General features: G+C 37.4%; 1 protein-coding gene across 3 annotated transcripts in view; it reads right to left on the bottom strand.

Annotated features, from left to right (window-relative positions):
* Nucleotides 1–18024, bottom strand: part of CAPRIN1 (cell cycle associated protein 1) — a 40543-nt gene that overhangs the window by 7208 nt on the left and 15311 nt on the right. Inside the window, exons 7-18 of one of the 3 annotated variants that reach the window (XM_030038356.2) lie at nt 16240–16377; nt 14815–14867; nt 14642–14728; nt 9484–9639; nt 8550–8658; nt 8018–8079; nt 5769–5879; nt 5075–5224; nt 4724–4874; nt 2591–2785; nt 1271–1371; nt 329–392 (exon numbers count right to left, since the gene is read on the bottom strand). In XM_030038356.2, coding sequence (XP_029894216.1) covers nt 329–392; nt 1271–1371; nt 2591–2785; nt 4724–4874; nt 5075–5224; nt 5769–5879; nt 8018–8079; nt 8550–8658; nt 9484–9639; nt 14642–14728; nt 14815–14867; nt 16240–16377 — 1377 coding nt within the window. The remainder of the gene's footprint in view (nt 1–328; nt 393–1270; nt 1372–2590; nt 2786–4723; nt 4875–5074; nt 5225–5768; nt 5880–8017; nt 8080–8549; nt 8659–9483; nt 9640–14641; nt 14729–14814; nt 14868–16239; nt 16378–18024) is intronic. The other 2 variants (XM_030038358.2, XM_030038357.2) reach the window with 2 other exon arrangements.

Genomic DNA, 18024 nt, shown 5'->3' with positions numbered 1-18024 from the left:
AAATAGTTCTGCCACATTTAAAGTGTCAAAAGCAATTGTTGTTTTAACTTCTTCACAAAGAATTCCTCATTCAACAACCCAATAAACTTCCACCACAAGTTCAAAGGATGACAGTAGAATTCAAGTCAGAAGGAACCTCAAGAGGTCCTCCAAGTCCAAGCCCTGTTCAAAAGCAGGGTCAGCTATGAGGTCAGAGGAAATTTAAGCTTATTCTTCAGCTGTGACCTGCTGAATAAGGAATGAGGTCACTTTTAAATTCCAGAACTCCAGAAGTTGGATCAAAAACTTGCATTCAGCCCAAATCAATTATTTACTACTCAGGAATTACCTCTAGGAGCTCCCCGAGGTCCACTTTGTCCAGAGCCACGTTTGAAATTCTGTTGATATCCATCCTGAAGCAAAGAAATGAAAAAAGTTATGACAAACCCTGGGCATTTTGTTATGTTTCAGGACGCTATTAATTGCCAAAAAATAAGGAGCATTTGAAACAATATGCACTGGCAAAACACCTGTGACTTCAACTTACAGCATTTTATTAGTTTAAATTAATCTTAGAAAAATAAACTCTTATTCCTACTGATACCTAGCAGATACAGTAAAATGTACAATGATAAATTCTCTCTCCAGTTACAGGGTGTGGTGTTCAATGTAAGTAAGAAATGTAAATAGAGCTATTTAGTGTTCAAATTTTTCAAACTACACAGAGATCACACAGATGAATTTGCTGAAGGACCAGTCAATAAATGAAGCAACATTCTAACAGCAGGATCAAAATCTACCATCTCATTTGCTTATAAATACATGTTTGGGGATATGCAGAGTTAGACATTTTCCAGTCAGTCTTAAGCTGAACAACAAAATTCTACGCAAATTTCAGAGTAACATATCAGCATTGCAGAAGACAGGCAATCCCAAACAAGTTTGAAAAGTTAATTTCAATGGATTTAAGTTCTTCTTTAAGTTTCTATCTCACAAAGCTGTGAAAATAATTAAAGAAAGAGTTCTTTATAATTCATTCAATCTTGCTCTAGTTACTAGACTAATTCATTTAGAGATCAATCAGCCAAACAGAACACATTTCCCAATTATAACCAGCCATTTAATATTCTGCTATTCCTAAATACCTGTTTAGTACCTGAATTTTTTGTCTTCATTAGAAATAAAAAAAAGTCCTCAGAAAAGTTTTCACTAATAGATTTGTTTGAGTGCTTTCTTTGACAGGTACTTTTTTCTTCTACTTCTAGACTGTCACAACATAATGGTATCTTACCCGCTGGTAGTTTGAATAATCCCGAGGAGCATTAAATTGGGGCTGCGTGTAACCACTATTCGGAGTGTTGGAAAAGGAAGGACGGTAGCCATCATATCCTCCTACAAAACAGGGTACAAGTCTTTCACTTGGAAATAACTTATTACTTTATGCTACCACATAAAGAAAAGCAATAACAGCATTTTATCTAAACCTGAGGAAAAAAAACCCTTTAGTAAGTACTGTTTAGCTAAAAGTCAAGCAAATGTTTGCAACATCAGTGCTAACACTATTACAAGAAACAAGAATTAAGACCTCATAAGAACTGGGAGGAGATAGCAACTCAATGCATTTCTCTAGTAATTTCAGGTTTGATTTACAGAACATTCAATCCAGAGCTAAACATAATACTAGGATTTAAATTTAACAGCTATGACCTGCAACGCCATTAACAGCCAACTCATGCAATACGCTGCTCCTGAGACAGTACTCTTCTGAGTAGTGCGAGGTAGTGTGAGGGTGGCTCCAGTCCCAAGGGTCTGACACTTGGAATCCAGACCAATTTTAAGCACGCAAGTAGCTACCACTGCATTCCCTACTACAATCAGTTGTATTTTTATTATACAAGTTCCTCCTCTACCCTCCAACCACATAAGAGGAAGAGAACATGGCAAAAGCAGACAATACTGTATCCATTAGTCTAATCCCAGAACATCTGACAAGGAAATGGTCTCTCCCACTCTAACATACACATCTTCCTAACATTGACAGCCACATATAATAATCTCCAGGAATCATAAAAGTTCTCTTATTTATCCAAAACTACAATATCATTCCTCTGCTCCTGTTAATTCCCTCAGAGTAATGACTTTTGGACTTTTTTGTTCTTGTATTTCTACATGATCCAGCCCATTCTCAATATGATAAAACATGGAACTCTAAAATACTCTGCTTCTACCATAACTGGAAATAAAAACCATTTCTGAAATATCAATTGGCATCTGAATTCCTCACTTAATGGTTGTGAAATTCAGCTGGATAGTTCCGTGTTTGCTTAAAACTTGCAGTAGATGCGCCTAATCAAACTAACACCATGCCTTCAGCACAGAACAGAAAAAAAATGCCTCTTTGTTTACATCTAAGTAGGAAGCCTAACGAAACACCTAAAATTTAAGTTGCTTGAAGTTAGCTAAAGCAAATGGAATTTTTAGTACAAGTTTAAATATCTTACAGAGATACTACTACAATATAAAAACTACAGTAGGTCAGTTTAACACTTAGTATCTTGACACAGTGTTTCCAGAAAGAAGTCAAATGAGAGAGTTTAATAAAGCTGTTTACCTCTAAATCCATTTGCCGGTCCCCTGTAACCGTTCATTAAGCCACGAGCCCCACGTGATCCACCACGAGACACTCCTCGACTGTTATAATAAGGCTGACTGTTACGTGGAAATCCAGTATTCTGCTGGGGAGGTTGCTGGTGGTTACCCGCCACTTGATGAGTCTGGTCCGGGGAACCATGGTAAGTACCAACCACTATATTGGAATTGGGGGGAAAAAAATGAAGTATAAAAGTCTGCATTTCTTTATGTTCCCACATATGCTCTCTTCAAACTCAACATTCAAAGCTCTCAAATACCACTGAACACATCAATATATGCTCACCCATTCAAAGAAAAATAATCTGCAGAATTCAGTATCAAGTTACTAGTCAGATATCCCACAATATTCAAACAACCCAGAAATGGTAGAGAGTTGATTTAAGTCAGCGTCCAAAGTCTCTACTGTAAGCTCAGCAACAAGTATTCCTAACGCAGGTACAATTTTCCTGTGCTATTTCAAACCCTTTAAAAATCTAGGAAAAAAACCCCAATATGAATAAGTTAACCCACTTCCGTAACTTCCTCCCCTCCGAACTGGCAGAGAGCCACTAAGAATTATTTCCTTTCACAAATTAAATTCTGTTAGGTATAGCTATATTGATTAAGGTGAGACTGACTGAACACTTCAACAGAGCCGAAGTTTTGACTGTACAGGCTGGAGGATTCTTTCTACAGGGCATGTAAATCAAAGGGCAAGAGCAGGATGGATAGCTTGAGACTATGAGCATCTTTGAAGTAAGGTATGCCACAACATCGTCACTTCACAGGAATTGTCAGAAATGAAGTGGATTATGAAAGCAATCCGAGGGTTATAGGCTCAGTAAGTGTAATAAAAGATGTAACTCTGTATGTAAGAGCAAAACCGTTGTAAAATTTAGCCTGATACCAAGTGCTAAAGCAAGATCTCAAAGAATATTTGTCAGTGATAAGTCCCTCTCATATGCAGGGAATCACCCAAAAGGAAACACAACTTTATGTCTCCTTCACTCAGCCAGAGCCCTATGGAACTTTTGCATAGGTCCTCCTTTCTCCTCAACTTCCCATCAATTCTTGTGGAACACAAGAAGTGGTCATCCTTTTGAGTGTTTAACGTGTGCAGGTCTTCTTCTAAGGCCACTGCATTTTCTGTGTATCAACAGTTCCATTTACTGTTACAGTAAGTTAAGCATTTAAAACTGCATAGCCCACCTGCCAATCCAGCATTCCCCAGACTATCCTTCTGCCTTGCACTGTACGTATATGGCTCAAAAACCATATAGATAAACAGTGAAAACTTGGTTCTCCCTCTTCTCATCTTACCTGCCCCAGTATCCCAACTTTCAAGAAGAAAAATTTCAAGATCTTGATCAGTTTTAGAGAAAAAGGATCAGGCTCTTTTTCCTTACTCCACCTCCAGTAGTTGTTAGCACTTCACCCTTGTCATCTCTGTCCTGTGTCCTTCACTCAAAATCCCTCTCTGCATCTGCAAATTTTATCTCGGTGGAAAGTGAGGAGAGTGCTGGGAGAAGACTAGCTTTGTACATAGACTTTATTTTACCGTTTCTTTTTTGAAGTTGCTAAGTTGGAAAGCATTTTGCCTGTTGTATTCAAATCATGTCTAACTGATTTTAGCAAAACGTTCTAGATCTTTGTGAACCTTATATCACCTGTGAGAAGCAGTCCGTATTTGCTCTCAATTTAGCTTACTATTTCCTTTTTAATATGTCATCTCAAATAGTATAACTTTTTTTAAAAGCAAATTTAAGGATCATCCAACCTTATCATCAGCAGAGCAAGTACTCCACTACACTGCTTTCACCTTTAGAATAATCCTTAATCCTGTTCATGTTTTTTTAAACCCATATAAAACTGAATCAAGTGGCAAAATTCTTTTAACAATTGGGAGATATATATATGTTGAATTTCACCCCCTGTTGGATAATCAAACCAAGACAGAATAACAAAAACCAGTATTGTTCAAGGGAAAGCTTCGCAAGACTAGTAACATTTGAGAATGTGTGACATGCTTTGCTACATCATCTAGGACTTCACAGCCTGATCATCTGCTCTACTGAGGCTACTGCCACTTTAGTTTTTGCTGAAATAAGTTTACCTGTCTGGAGTTGTTCTTGCTGAAGATCTGATTGTTCTACTTGGTGAGGTTGATTGGAGAAACTCTGGTTATAACTGGCCTGGTACTGATTTTGCTGCTTAAGGGTTTCTGGCTCATTAACAGGAGGAACAGGTGCATTCATGTTGAATACCTACAATGGTAGAAAAATAGCTCTCTGGCCCAACTGATTTTTTACAATTCTTCATCGCATCATGTAAAGAAGCAAGCAAGTCTGAGACGTGAATAACCAAAGGCTATTTTATAGAATTACGTGACTGATTCCAGTGTTTGCATAACAACAAAAGGAATGACTAAGAAAATAAAGGGATTCAATATTAATTTACTACTTACTGTTTGCATGGATTGGAATGGAGCTGCATTAACATTGATTCCGCTGCTATGCAAAGGCTTGCTAGACCCAGCTGGGAACACCTGTGGCTGGGATACAGTGGGAAGTGATGATGATGATGGGGTCTGGTCTGCATTCAGTGACATTGAAGCCTAATAATTAAAACAAACAACATTTTAGCAGCTTTTGAATAATACCAAAAATTTAACTTAAAAACTTCACTTAAAAAAATGTGACAATGCCTCAGGTTCACCTCAACAAATGAGTATTTTCTACTTCAGCTGAACAACCTCATTCACAACAGCATAATGGGACAGGAAAAACCTAGCAGTCTTCTCCCTCTAACTTGAAACACAACTAGAAAAAAATAGAGGGGGAAATGAAGAAGTTTCTGGGCTAACCGCTAGCCAATGTAAAAAAATAAACGACATTTCCTAAGCCAACAACGCTGATGCTCATATGCTGATGTTGGCATCTTACCTCTAACTAAACAGACAATCTTGTAAATTAGAAGTCTTACTATGAAGGACTTAACTGGTCACAGACAGGCTCAAAACTTTGAAATTAAACAGAACTGAAGCAGCCCTATCAATAGGTAACTGAAAATTACAAAACTTTTTTTACAAAGAAACATAGACTAACATTTGATCACACCTGCAAGCAGAGTCCTTCCCACCCCTATGAAATCTGACTTGCCTGAATCTGGTCAATTGATTCTTTCTGTGGCCGTTGCTCTGTTGTGTGAGAAGGCTGATACATGGGTTGGGAGGCTGTATATCCCTCACTTGTAGAGGAAACCAAGGGAACCTGACAAAATAAACCCCAAAGCCCCCAAAAGTCAGCTGATGCTCACACACGGTTTTTATAAAAAGTATCACAGAACTCTGGAATGAATGGTACTTTCTAGTAAAAGTATGTATTCCAGCAAATCTTTACAACCATTAAAAATTAAGTACTTTTTAACAAGTAGAGGTTTAACCACCTCATCTTGACATATATTCCAACACTCCACTCCACCCACCCTCTCCCAGATTGTATTCTGTGGATATTTCTGAATCAGCTGGACATGCATTTGCTTTCACTGAAGAACATCCTTCTCACTTCCTTACGCAACCCAACTACCATAATAAAGCTGGGGAAAGAGAGAGAAATATACAGAAGTTTACACAAGAGAACTCCAAGCTCATACAGAAATAGAGAAGTGCTGGTTTCCAATAGACTGAATTTGCTCATTTTACAGCCTCTGCTCCCCTACACAGAGTCCAGTGAAAACTCTAGCCAGCAAAGCAGAGGACTTTGCATTTAAGGTTACTGGTGACTTTAACAGGCAACTGATAACAACTGATGGGTGTGTTGAATGTTCACCTTGTTGAACATTCAAAAAGAAAGAGGTAAGTTTAGCTACTGCTTGCAAGATCCCAAAGGGAAGCATTGGCAGCACTGGCTGAGGTAAGGAAAGTAAGAAAAAAAAAATCCACTGGAGCAAGTCACAGACATCATTTAACAGTACAATAGAAGCTAGTGCAGAGAGAACTCTCTGCCAAAAAAAATTTTTCTACACCTACAGAACAACAAAACTGCTGAGAGTACTAGCACTTCAGCATAAAGAGGAAACTCAAGAAAAAAAATTAAAACCACATTCCTGTTTCTATACAAATGAGTGACTTAAAACTTGCAGATCTAATCTGGACAAGATAAAGCAAGCAATTTATACTACCATTACTCTGAGATACATAATCTATCCAGATTTTTCTTTTGGTTTTCAAATACCTACAGGGATCAGATTCATTACTTGAGACCAGGAGAGTCCTTCACAGATGCCACACATGCTTAATACAAAAATCAGGAAGTTCTTTCATCTCTAGACAATTCAGTAAGAAACTGACACATCTTAATGAAAAGCTGAATACATCATTTATACATTGCAGAAGCAAATTTAAGAGGAATTTTGGGAAAGCTCAACTGAAAACAGCATTCAAACTCATTCTGACTGCTCTACAACTCCCAGTATTAAAATACTATCCAAGCAAGCAACTGGGACTAATCCTTAACAGAGCAAGTAAAAAGAAGGGAACACAAACTATATAGTTAATCCATTAAATCTATTTGTGGTCTGACACCCACTTGAACAGATACATACTGCCCTTTAACCAAGTTATTTTCATTTTGGCATTTCTGGCGACAATAAGCAAATAAAGGACAATTTGCCTCTGTTGAAATTAAAAATATTACTACACGTGGCTTAACATGAAAGAGAATACTAGGCAAAGATTGGCACGTCAGATTATTAGTCCATCTTGAACAGAATGCACAGAGAAACCTCAAGTTAAACTGCTACATTAGAGCAGGACTACACAGAGCAGCATTCCAAAGTCCTTCCTCTCAATCATGAAAGAAACACTTAAAATTCACCACTGTCACATGGAATACAGATTTTAAGTTATGGCAGCCTAACACACAGGCATGTGGAAGTCAATCTGTGAAACGAAAATCACATCCACACACCAAATCTGAAGACTGAGGTGAGCTCCACAGATGGAAAGAACTGGTAACGGCCAGGAGGTCCACACTGGGCCATTAGAATGAGCAGTCCAAACTGCAACTGCTTCCGTGTTTGTGCCCTTCAGTTTAAGAGGCCTCTAATTAGAAATGCAGTTTCCTCAATAAACTCGTACTTCAACCTTGAACCTGACAGTTTTCTGAACAGGATAATGCCTAAGACTCCATTACAGAAAATATGCAATGTCTGCATAGCATAAAAAAAAATGTATATAGTAATGCTTATAAGCGACAATGCTGGAGAAATAATGGAGATAACCAGTCTCTCAAAATCAGAACTTCAGCTTTTTGAGTTTCTCATATAGTTAGGAATTAAATCCTATTATAACATCAATCAAGCCTAAAATCAATTTAAAATCCAAAATACAATTTACTGAACATTTTACCTGTGTAGCTTCTGGTTGCACAGGAACTTGATTAGGCTGGGCAAGTCTTGACTCAGCATGAACTGAAGTAAAATAATTCCACTTATTACATTGCACAATCAAACCTTTTACAGAACAGCATTACCATCTGATCTAATTCAGTTGAGACCTGACCATCATAACGACGACTATCCCTTTAGCATGGCAAAGCTATAGTCAAAATACCAATTACCATTTCCATGCAAAGTACATTTTTTCCAGTTGTCCAAAATTGTCCAGCAATTTCCAAAAGACTAAGCAAAACTACATTTTGCCCATTCATAAGTTTAAAATGTTCCACAATTGCAAGCAAAACCTAGAACCAAGTATGAATCTGAAGTCTACAAATAGTATGCTTCAAAAGTACAATCGTAGTTCTAAGAAAAACACACTTGAACAGTACTATATTATTACTTGTGATGACCCTTTTACTATGTAGCAGTAACTAAAGCATTTCTAACAGATGACTTGCAGGCTTCCCCAATATTTATGTTTAGGATTTACCATTACAAACCTGGAGGGCAAACCATTTGTGGCATATCCAAATTTTGTGCTGGATTCATGGGCTGTGCAGATACAATGGCAGGATCAAGTGTTTGGTTCTCAAACTCCAGCATAGAGTCCTAGAACAAAAATAAAAATAAAAAAATCAAATCAAATTTACTGTATTTTAAAAATATTAACATTCAGAATACAGAAATGACCAGGTCACAATAAAGGAAGCTTAGTCCACAGTTACACAACTGCTGGTTTTACCATACATTTAAATCAATTAAATTCAGTCCATGCATACAAATCAGGACTTACCTGACAAAAAGATAACTGAAGGGAGATTTTAATAGCCAGACAGAATAGGTGGCAAACTATTCTTTATTCCTTATCCTAAATTAGCACTTTGTAGGAAGAAAGAAAAAAAGGAACGCAAGAAGTGTATGCCTCATTTGTTACCAAGGTGTCTACTCTGTGGAGGAGGAGGAGAGGCTTTTTCTGATGTACTGCGCTATCTCCCAAAGCTTTTCTAGTTGTTCTAACTTTAGGGGTTAAAAGAGAGCCTTCAAGAAGCTACCCAAAAAGTATTCTCTTCATGCATTGTAGAAGTTTTTCGTAACACAAAATTTAGAACTAGCTTACAGAAGGGATATTTTACAGCTGGTCTCACTTAAGCAGGATACACTAATGGCACCCCGTGATGCACAACTTTCTGCCTTCTCTGTAGGTTATAGTACAAACAAGGACTGAAAAGCTAAGTAACATTCTAACTGTACTTTGACAGCAATACAGGTTTGCAGGCCTTGGATGAGACCTTGCCATACAGCACTATACGGTTTGCAAGACCGTAGTTAACTTTCAAATAAACTGCAGCAGGCTCTTTAAATCGTGACTAACAGCCAGAAAGTGCTATTTTGTTTCTTCGGTTCTAGCTTCACAGTACAGTGGGACCATCATACCTGCATGAAGTTATATGGGCCCTGCATCTGCGCCATAAGGTCCTGTACTCGCTGTCTTCTAACAAGAGGATCTGCTTGAGCCACAGTAGTGAGCGTGTGAGGTTCAGGAACTGGAGGAGATGTAGCTTGTGTCTGTTGCTGCAGCGAATTTACAACCTAACAAGAAACAAGCAACCAGCTGAAATTTCAGCTTAAGGTAACACTGCACAGAAGCGACTCAGTAGTTCTTGAAATTTATGGCTATTGCCTAATTCATTATGGACGTAATTACTAAAGCATTCTTGAAGACAGACACTACGTCCTCCTACAGTCATGCCAATACTGGTAGCCAGCTACTGATCTGAGCACTTCACAGGATCAGAAAGTTCAGGCTGTGCTCTATTTTCTTTCTATCTATACTCTATTCCCCATTAAGAACAGTGCGAACAAAAACTTTGTTCAATACTATGGGGATTTTTTTTACAGCCGGATTTGAGACAGCAATTTATCAACATTTGGCAATTTAAAGAAAGTCAGGGAAGTGTAAGTTTCAGAAATATGCACAGATGAAGAACAATTATTTTCTCATACCTTTTTGGTAAATGTAAGTAGAGTCAGAAGTTTGGGGTCTTTCTTAAGGCTTCAAAATTTTAAATTTTTATAGCCACGTCTAGACCCAAGTGCTATCCTAGCTAGCTGATTTATGATCTCAGAAAACAGCAGGCAGCATTGCGGGACACCAGAAGCCCAGAAGCAGAAGCACAATTCATAGTGGGCAAGAAAGCTCAGATTTACTAGACATATTCCAATATGGCACATGTAAACAAAGGTATGATGAATGGCAACATGCTTTCAAATACCACCTTATCAAAGACAGCAGAGCAACCAGAAAACTTGAACACAAGCATCTAAGAACATCCATCATCAAATAGCTTGAAAACAGATTGTTAAAAGGATGGTCAAGCTGCACAAAGCAGTACTTTCAATGCTCCTAACCAGTTTTGGTCTTTAGGCTACTCCCGTAATACAGAAGTGCCATTTTCAGTTTGCATTCATGTCAACAACTGTCCTTTAGAAAGATCATTGTCAATAACTTGTCTGTTGCTTCTCTATTCCCATGAGCTTTTAATTATTAATATCTTCCAGATAAACAGGTAAGCCTTAAACTTACAGTTGCACAGGATATAAACTAGCATACATGCACCTGAAAATTCAAAATATTTATGTAAAATATCTGGTTTCTAATTAGAACTGCAGAAGACAGATTTTTGAACAGCAGTCATGACAAGTGACAAAACAGTCCTATTCTAGACCAGTTCTATAATCACAGGTCTGAACTTTAAACTTGAACTCCCAATATCCACGCTCAATGCCTGTAATTTTTTTTTTTAATTTCTCAAAGAAACCTACAGCATTTTCCAGTATGCCTACTCCTTGCTCAAATTTACAAACATTGTTTGTATGTGACATTCAGAGCATGGAATTGCCTCTCAAACGCCAATGACTCTTTCCATGACCAAATCCCTAGCCATCTGTAACAGAAACAAAAGATCTCTAAACAAAACTAAAAAGCAACCACAACCAACATTCCTCTTCAAGATTCCCTTCAGACCCAAATCTCCACTATTAGCCATCCAAAGAGAAGCAATTTGACAATTCCCATGGAATTACACCCTAAGGCTGTCCACACTGGAAAACAAGCACAACTGCTCTGCTGTATTACACAGTCCCCAAACTTCAAATTATGGACTGTTTCCAAATTAAGAATTAAGCCCCGTGAGTGGAAAAAATTTTTTTCTGAAAATGTTATTTAGAGCACATATACAGACCTCTTGCACGTGACAAAGTTTTAAAATTAAAGAAAAAAAAGCAAGCCAGACGACTAGGTGAAACTTGAGAGGTAATACCAGCAGCAACTTATCTACATAATTATTACCAAAAATGTTCTCAATTACTTGAGTACTATCACTCAACTTAAGAAGTTCAAGTCATTCATAACAATTCAGTATCTTCAAGAAAAACAAGTTGATGGAATAATCAAGAACACAGAACAGGGACAAAATTTTATCAAATGTTTTCCTTTTTCCACAAACAGTACAGTACTAACTTCAGGCAGTGTTTAATATTTTACATTGTCTTTTTCAACCCCCCTTTTTTAATGTCAAAAGGAACTGTTTAGGGCCTATTCCTTTTGTCTTATTATCACTACCAGGTACTTTGACCTATTATAATCACAGTAGAATGAAACTACTAAAAAAAAATTTCAAGTTTGGTGTATCAAGTTGCCAATGGACAGGATGTAGTTCTAAAGTTAACAGCTTTCTAACAGTTTGCTGCATGAAAAAGTACAGTGACTACTCAAGGACCACTATTCAAAAAGCAAATTATTACCCAACCATACATCTCCATTCATTCTTGGGGGCACAGTAGCAAGGTGAAACTTTTCTTTTAGGGGAGCTGAACCTCTCTGCAGAACAGTATTTGACTCATCAAATTGCATGCTCACCTTCTGACACCCTGCTTCCTGACACCCTACCCCTTGACCTTCTCAGTAGGCAGAGCTGCCCAGACACAATCAGAGGAGAATGACAGGGTATAGAAGGCCAGGGGGCAAAGAAGGAGGAAAGGAGGAGAGGTAAAACCAGAAGTTTAATGAGACCACAAACCAACCAGAATGAACTTGTTTTCTGGCAGTCACAGAACAGTTTCCAATTCTACACAAAATACACATCCATCCATCCAAAGTTCCATAACCTAAGACACAGAGAACTTTCTATACAAGCAGATTCAGATTCAGGTACTTATTACAAAGGAAGTTAACAAAAAAAAAAAAAAAAAAAAAAAATCAATCAAACAAAAAACAACAACAAAAAAACCCCAGAAGCAACCCCCCCACTTTTACCAATGAAGGTCATCTTCACCAAAATTAAAACATCACTGAATCCAAACTCAAATACACTTTGAAAATTCACAAGCAAATTCTTGACTTTATAACTTATGGAAGGCCCCTGCAAAAATGTCATTGTGAGACACCATCACTTCTCAAACTAGAAACATACCATACCACAGAAATATTGAATGTATCGCATCTACTTGAGGGTTACTGAAAACGAGTTTGCGATAGCCTTCCTCTTCATAAACAATCACAGAAATCTTCTGCGTAAATGTTCTCTTTTAGAATACTATCAGCTTCCAAAATTAACAGCTATCATTCACAGCTCTTACCATACTAATGCCACAACTACCTTGAGCTGAAGAGCACAGAGGCTCTATATAATGTGTATCATCACCTTCCCTAAAGACAACTGAGTTGCACTCCCATGAGAAATGGGATTTTGGTGCCAGTAAGAACAGCAAGAGTCATTTCAAAGACAGTTATTCTCAATTTCCCCTTTCTGTGTTAAATCTGAGAATGTAAGGTTCTTAATTATGAAGAAGCAGGCTTCAACTCTAAGTTTTTCTAAACTGCTCATTTGTACAGAGTTCAAGAAATTGGGACAGAAAGGACAACTGAAGTATCTATTCTTCGTGTTGCATTGTTCTATGAAAACAAAGCTGATGTAATCCGGATTTAGCTGACTAGTAAAGATGTGTGGAAAATTAGGAGTTTCTGCAATCAGTCTGATACAAAACTACAACCTGAATTCTTTTACCATACTAACACAGTTACCACATATTATTATTATTCCCATGAGGAAGTGTCTGAGTTTTCAACTGTGCAATACAGCCTTACAGTTTAAGAACAGAGGGAAGCACAACTGGCTTCAATCATAAGGACATCTCCTATACTCTTATGTCTTCATCCATACTACTTGTATTAAGAGCTACAGAGAACTGAACCTCTAAGCTAGTCTGGACACTTGGTAGAAACACGGATGTAACTTGTACATAACTGAACACAGATTGAAGCCAATCAAGTATTAACTTTAAAACACTGTGTCTTATAAGAATACCCCAATCAAACATGACTTTAACATGTTTTTAGAGGGTTTCTTAAGAGATTTCTTAAATCACATTCAATGGCAGTGATATTTCAGGGGTTTTTAAGTAAGGGAATGGAATACTATGACAAGATACTACAAAAATCATTCACACAAATGGCAAAGTTGCCTAGTTAGTTCTAGAAGCCTCACACCCATCCCAAGTATTGTTAAATCTCTTAGCGATCTTCAACACTGCAAGATACCAGTTTCAGCCAGACTGAATGCAAAATCAGGCAGATTCGATAATCAGATCAAAATGGCTGCTCTCTTTTTCACGACTTGAAGAGATGATGAACACTTACTCCACTCCTACACTTAAGAGGCTGAAGACACCAAGGAAGAGTATAAAAAATTGACCATGTGTAATTGCCTGCTGCAGAAGGCTAAAATAAATCAAAAATTGTCTCCAGCACCTGAAAGATGCTGCTCATACCTGTTCCTAACAGATGGATACAACCCAAGTTCCAACATGCCAAACATTTGAATGACTCCATGTGACTTGTCCTTTCCAGTACGTGAAGAACACAAATTCTAGTATAATAAAATGATGGACTTGCACATGTAGTTAAGTCCAGCATCTAAATTACTAAACTGGGAATGGGTCCGAATAGCAATGCAGCACAAACATCACAAGTGAACAACCACTCAACTGCAAAGTAGTAACAACTTAAATACTCGAAGAACTACAGTTCTTGAAAGCGGAGATGTACATACAAGCATATTTTAACATCAAATTACGTGCATATGCAAGCTGGAGCAGATTGAGATACTTATTTTCAGCTCCCTCTCCATGGAACTGCTCAATGAAACGCACAACTATGCCATGCTGTCAGCAGCTGTGTAGATAAACTTAAGTTCTACATTTGCAGCAAAGTTCTCAAAGAAAGAGAGTCTTAAAAAAATATATCTTTTAAGTCTTTTTAAGCCAAAGACTTTTATGTCCCGTTTTCCCAAGCAAGCCACTATTGAACAAAAGCAAGTTCTCTGCAAACTTAGCCAGACTGCATAGTGTTTATTTTAGGTACTCCTGAGCTAAATATGTCACTGAAGAATGAGTAGTGAGTCGAAGCCTACTTAAATATATGTATTTTGATATATATATTGGGGGAGAAAAGGTGCAATACTAAAACCTATCATGAATTGCGAGTCAGCGGAAACAGGGATTGCAATTTTACCTGCAGTACACAAGATCTTACCTCAACCGTTTCAACTGTCCACTCATCTACCTGTTCCTTCTCACTACTGCTGAACTGAGTCTCTGCCATGAATTGTCTGTTTACATACTAAAATAAAAATAAGAAAGGGTATGAAAGTAAAAGTAAGTGGCATTAAAGCTATACAAAATGACAATCTTTCCAGTGATTAATACCTCAGTTGATTCAACTTCAGTTGGTTCAGTAAATTCTTCCGCTGGATCAGGTTCTGTAAGAAAAATGTACCATTTTTGTGAAAAAAACCCCACGTTACAGACCTAGAAGATAGAGAGTTAGATGAAAAAATCCTCCCCAATGAAGTGGAATTTTGAAGAAGTCTGATGCATTTTTGCAGTAGTCATTTATCAAATGCATATACTTTAAAGTAGTGTTCTGGACTATTAATACACAGGAAGTACAGCTAGGTATAAGAATGAACAGACACACATTTACTCCTGAGTGAAATTAGTACCTAATATTAGAAGCTTGCTATACATTAAGGAAGGAGTCGCCTTGTCACAAATCTTCAAGGGGATGGGATTTTTATTAGATCTGAAATTAGAGCCTCAATATCGCTGACTTGTACAGTTAAGTATCTGCTGGGTTCAGAAACAAACCTAATGTTACAGGGTAAATGAAGAAGAAACTTGTGTTCAGAATGAAGAAAACAAGAATGTCAGGAATAACAAAGACTCTCAGAGTTTTGGATTTAAAAGGAAAAATAATCACATTACATTCTTGCTATGAAGAGTAATGTTCAGCTACCCCAAATTCCAATTTTCTCCACAACATATTCAAAAGGGGAAAAAGGTCATGAATTTTAAAGTTTGGTACCATATTCTTGAGTTTCTTAAGTATGTAAGCATACTCTTTGCTTCAAAAATTCTCCCCTTCTAAGAAACAATTAAACTGGTAGGAACCTTTGAAAAAGGGAAAAGCCTCAGGCAACCACAACCTCAATCTTTGATCATTTTAATACTACAGACAAACAAAATTTTGTTTATAAATTATAATGAGAAGTTCTACAGGAAAACAAAATAGGAAAGAGATGTTGGCAATGATTTTCATTTGCATAAACCTGCTTCTAAATAATTTGCTAGCCTGGGTTCTTATTTCAGCAAGTGACATACTGGACAGACAAATGCTGAAGTATCTGTTCAAAAACAGTACTAAGTGACTTTGTTCCTTCATTCAGCTGATGCTCCACAGTTAGAACAGTAAGCCCTTCCTTGCACATGAGGGAAGACATTTATGATGTGATCATTAAAAAGGATTACAGTCTCTCCAAAGAAGTAGCTGGCAAGAGTCAACCTTACAGAATTCTTCCAGAACACCGCTCTGCTTTTGTTTCCTCATGGCTCGGAGCAGGGCTGAATGAACGGCTGACTGCCTCTATATACGCTGCCTGGCCAGATGTATACCTGATTACCTATTTCTATTCTACCAATTTCTATTCAAAACACTAGTACACCTCAAGAATTCAGAGAGAGGTGTTTTCTGCACTTAAAACTACATTTGCGATTTAATCATTCTGATGAATCCAAAGAGACAAGACAGTACAACACAAATATGATAGTCACAAGGCATCTTCATATTCTTACCAGCTTCTGCTACAGCGTCTTCTACTGCAGGTGCAGGTGCTGCCTCTTCTTCCTCACATAACCCATTCTGATGGTTATGGGTGCTATCAAAGTAACTAGTTTGAAGAATACGTTCAACAATCTCCTTCAGCGCTTTATCTAGGAAAATGGAAGTTAAAGATGAACAGTAACTCAATCCTAATCATCTTTACCTTCCTTCCCAAAGATCCCACATAAAATTTATTACCCTTTCGCTGGGAAGATGTTGCTGCCCTAAGCTAGTCCACGGACATGACTGTTACAGAATTTCTTCTGTCTTACTACGTCATACTAAATAAACCAATAAATAATCCACTTCCGTTCAGAAAAATCTGAAGGGCAAGGAGAATCTTAAGAGTATGTAATACTCTTCAGAAGATTCACGAAACACTTCAAAGTGAGGTAAAGTTTATGAATGTAATTACCATAGTTTTATTCCTGCTATTTCAAAAATCTCTGGTTGCTTAGTTTTCAGTTTGGAAAGTTTTAGAAACTCACTGAAGTTTCAACTGTAACTGATTTATTTGTAATTTCCTAATTAAAAAACAAATCAGCCACACTGTCAAGGCAGCATTACTGACTGTCTAGGCCAACAAAACCCAATATACTCAAAATGGAAGATTCACAATGCACATCCGGCAAGTGATAATCACTGTATGAACCAATACATACAGAGAAGAGCACACAAACACATTAACATCCATTCCCATTGTAAAGACAAAGTGAACCAGCAATGGCTGCCAATGACATCACTAAAAGTTCATCCCAAGATCCAGAAACAATACCCAGCCCAACTTCATCCAGTAAGAGAATGCCTAGGTCTCCAAGGAACATACACCATCTCTCTTCTGAAAACTATCCCCATACCTTCTCCTTCCTCCATCTCTTCATGAGAAAAATATGTGGTACGTATCTTTGGTCTCTCACAAAGACCTAACATCACAACCATTTCAGACTGGAGTTCTTGCAGGACAAATATTAATTAAAAAAATACTGGTACCGCCTCACAAAATTTGATTTCAACAATATAAACAACTTGATGTTCTGCCACAAACAAGGAAAATCTCATTACCATTAAGGCCACAGTATATTACAATCTCCTGTGTATCATTCCTCAGTAAAGCAGGTTAGGTAACAATTGCAATACTATTGTTTCCCTTTCTATGAACAGAGCACAAAAAACTCTTTCAACAGCTCAATATTACTCTAATATAATAAGGATAATTGATTTTTTTTAAAAAGGGGGAAAGTTGTTAGCCATTTTACCTACAAAAAAGGATTACCTTCCCTAAAACTTTCCTATTGATTTCCAATTAAGAGACTTCAATAATTCCCTGAGATACAAGAAACAGACAACTGCCTAGCAGAGCCATTTTCTTAAGGTCTAATGTTAGAAGCTATGTATTTGTGAAAGTTTACATTTCTGCAAGAAAGCAGTCCATCTGCATGATCACGCCCTGATTCACAGGGTTAATCAATCAAAATAGGGCAAAACCAGAATGCTTTTTGCAGGAGACAAAGGGGAGCAGCACATCACACTAAATAAGGCCATGACAGTTTATGTATTAGGTCATATTATTGACAAAGCTCCTCGTTCACACACACTTTTCCAGAAAACAAAGAATTGCTACTAAGCACCAACAGCAGCAGAATACTGCTGAAATACCAGGAATGGACTAAGCTTAAATACTGAGTAATGCTGCATCAGTTAAAAAAAAAAAAAAACAAACCAAAAAAACCCCAAAAAACCAAACAAACAAACAAAAA

Source organism: Aquila chrysaetos, chromosome 16 (genome assembly GCF_900496995.4).
Source record: "Aquila chrysaetos chrysaetos chromosome 16, bAquChr1.4, whole genome shotgun sequence".
In the NCBI taxonomy this organism is placed as follows: Eukaryota; Metazoa; Chordata; class Aves; order Accipitriformes; family Accipitridae; genus Aquila; species Aquila chrysaetos.
Note: the sequence above shows the minus strand (reverse complement) of the source record. Positions and strands in the feature narration are given on the sequence as shown.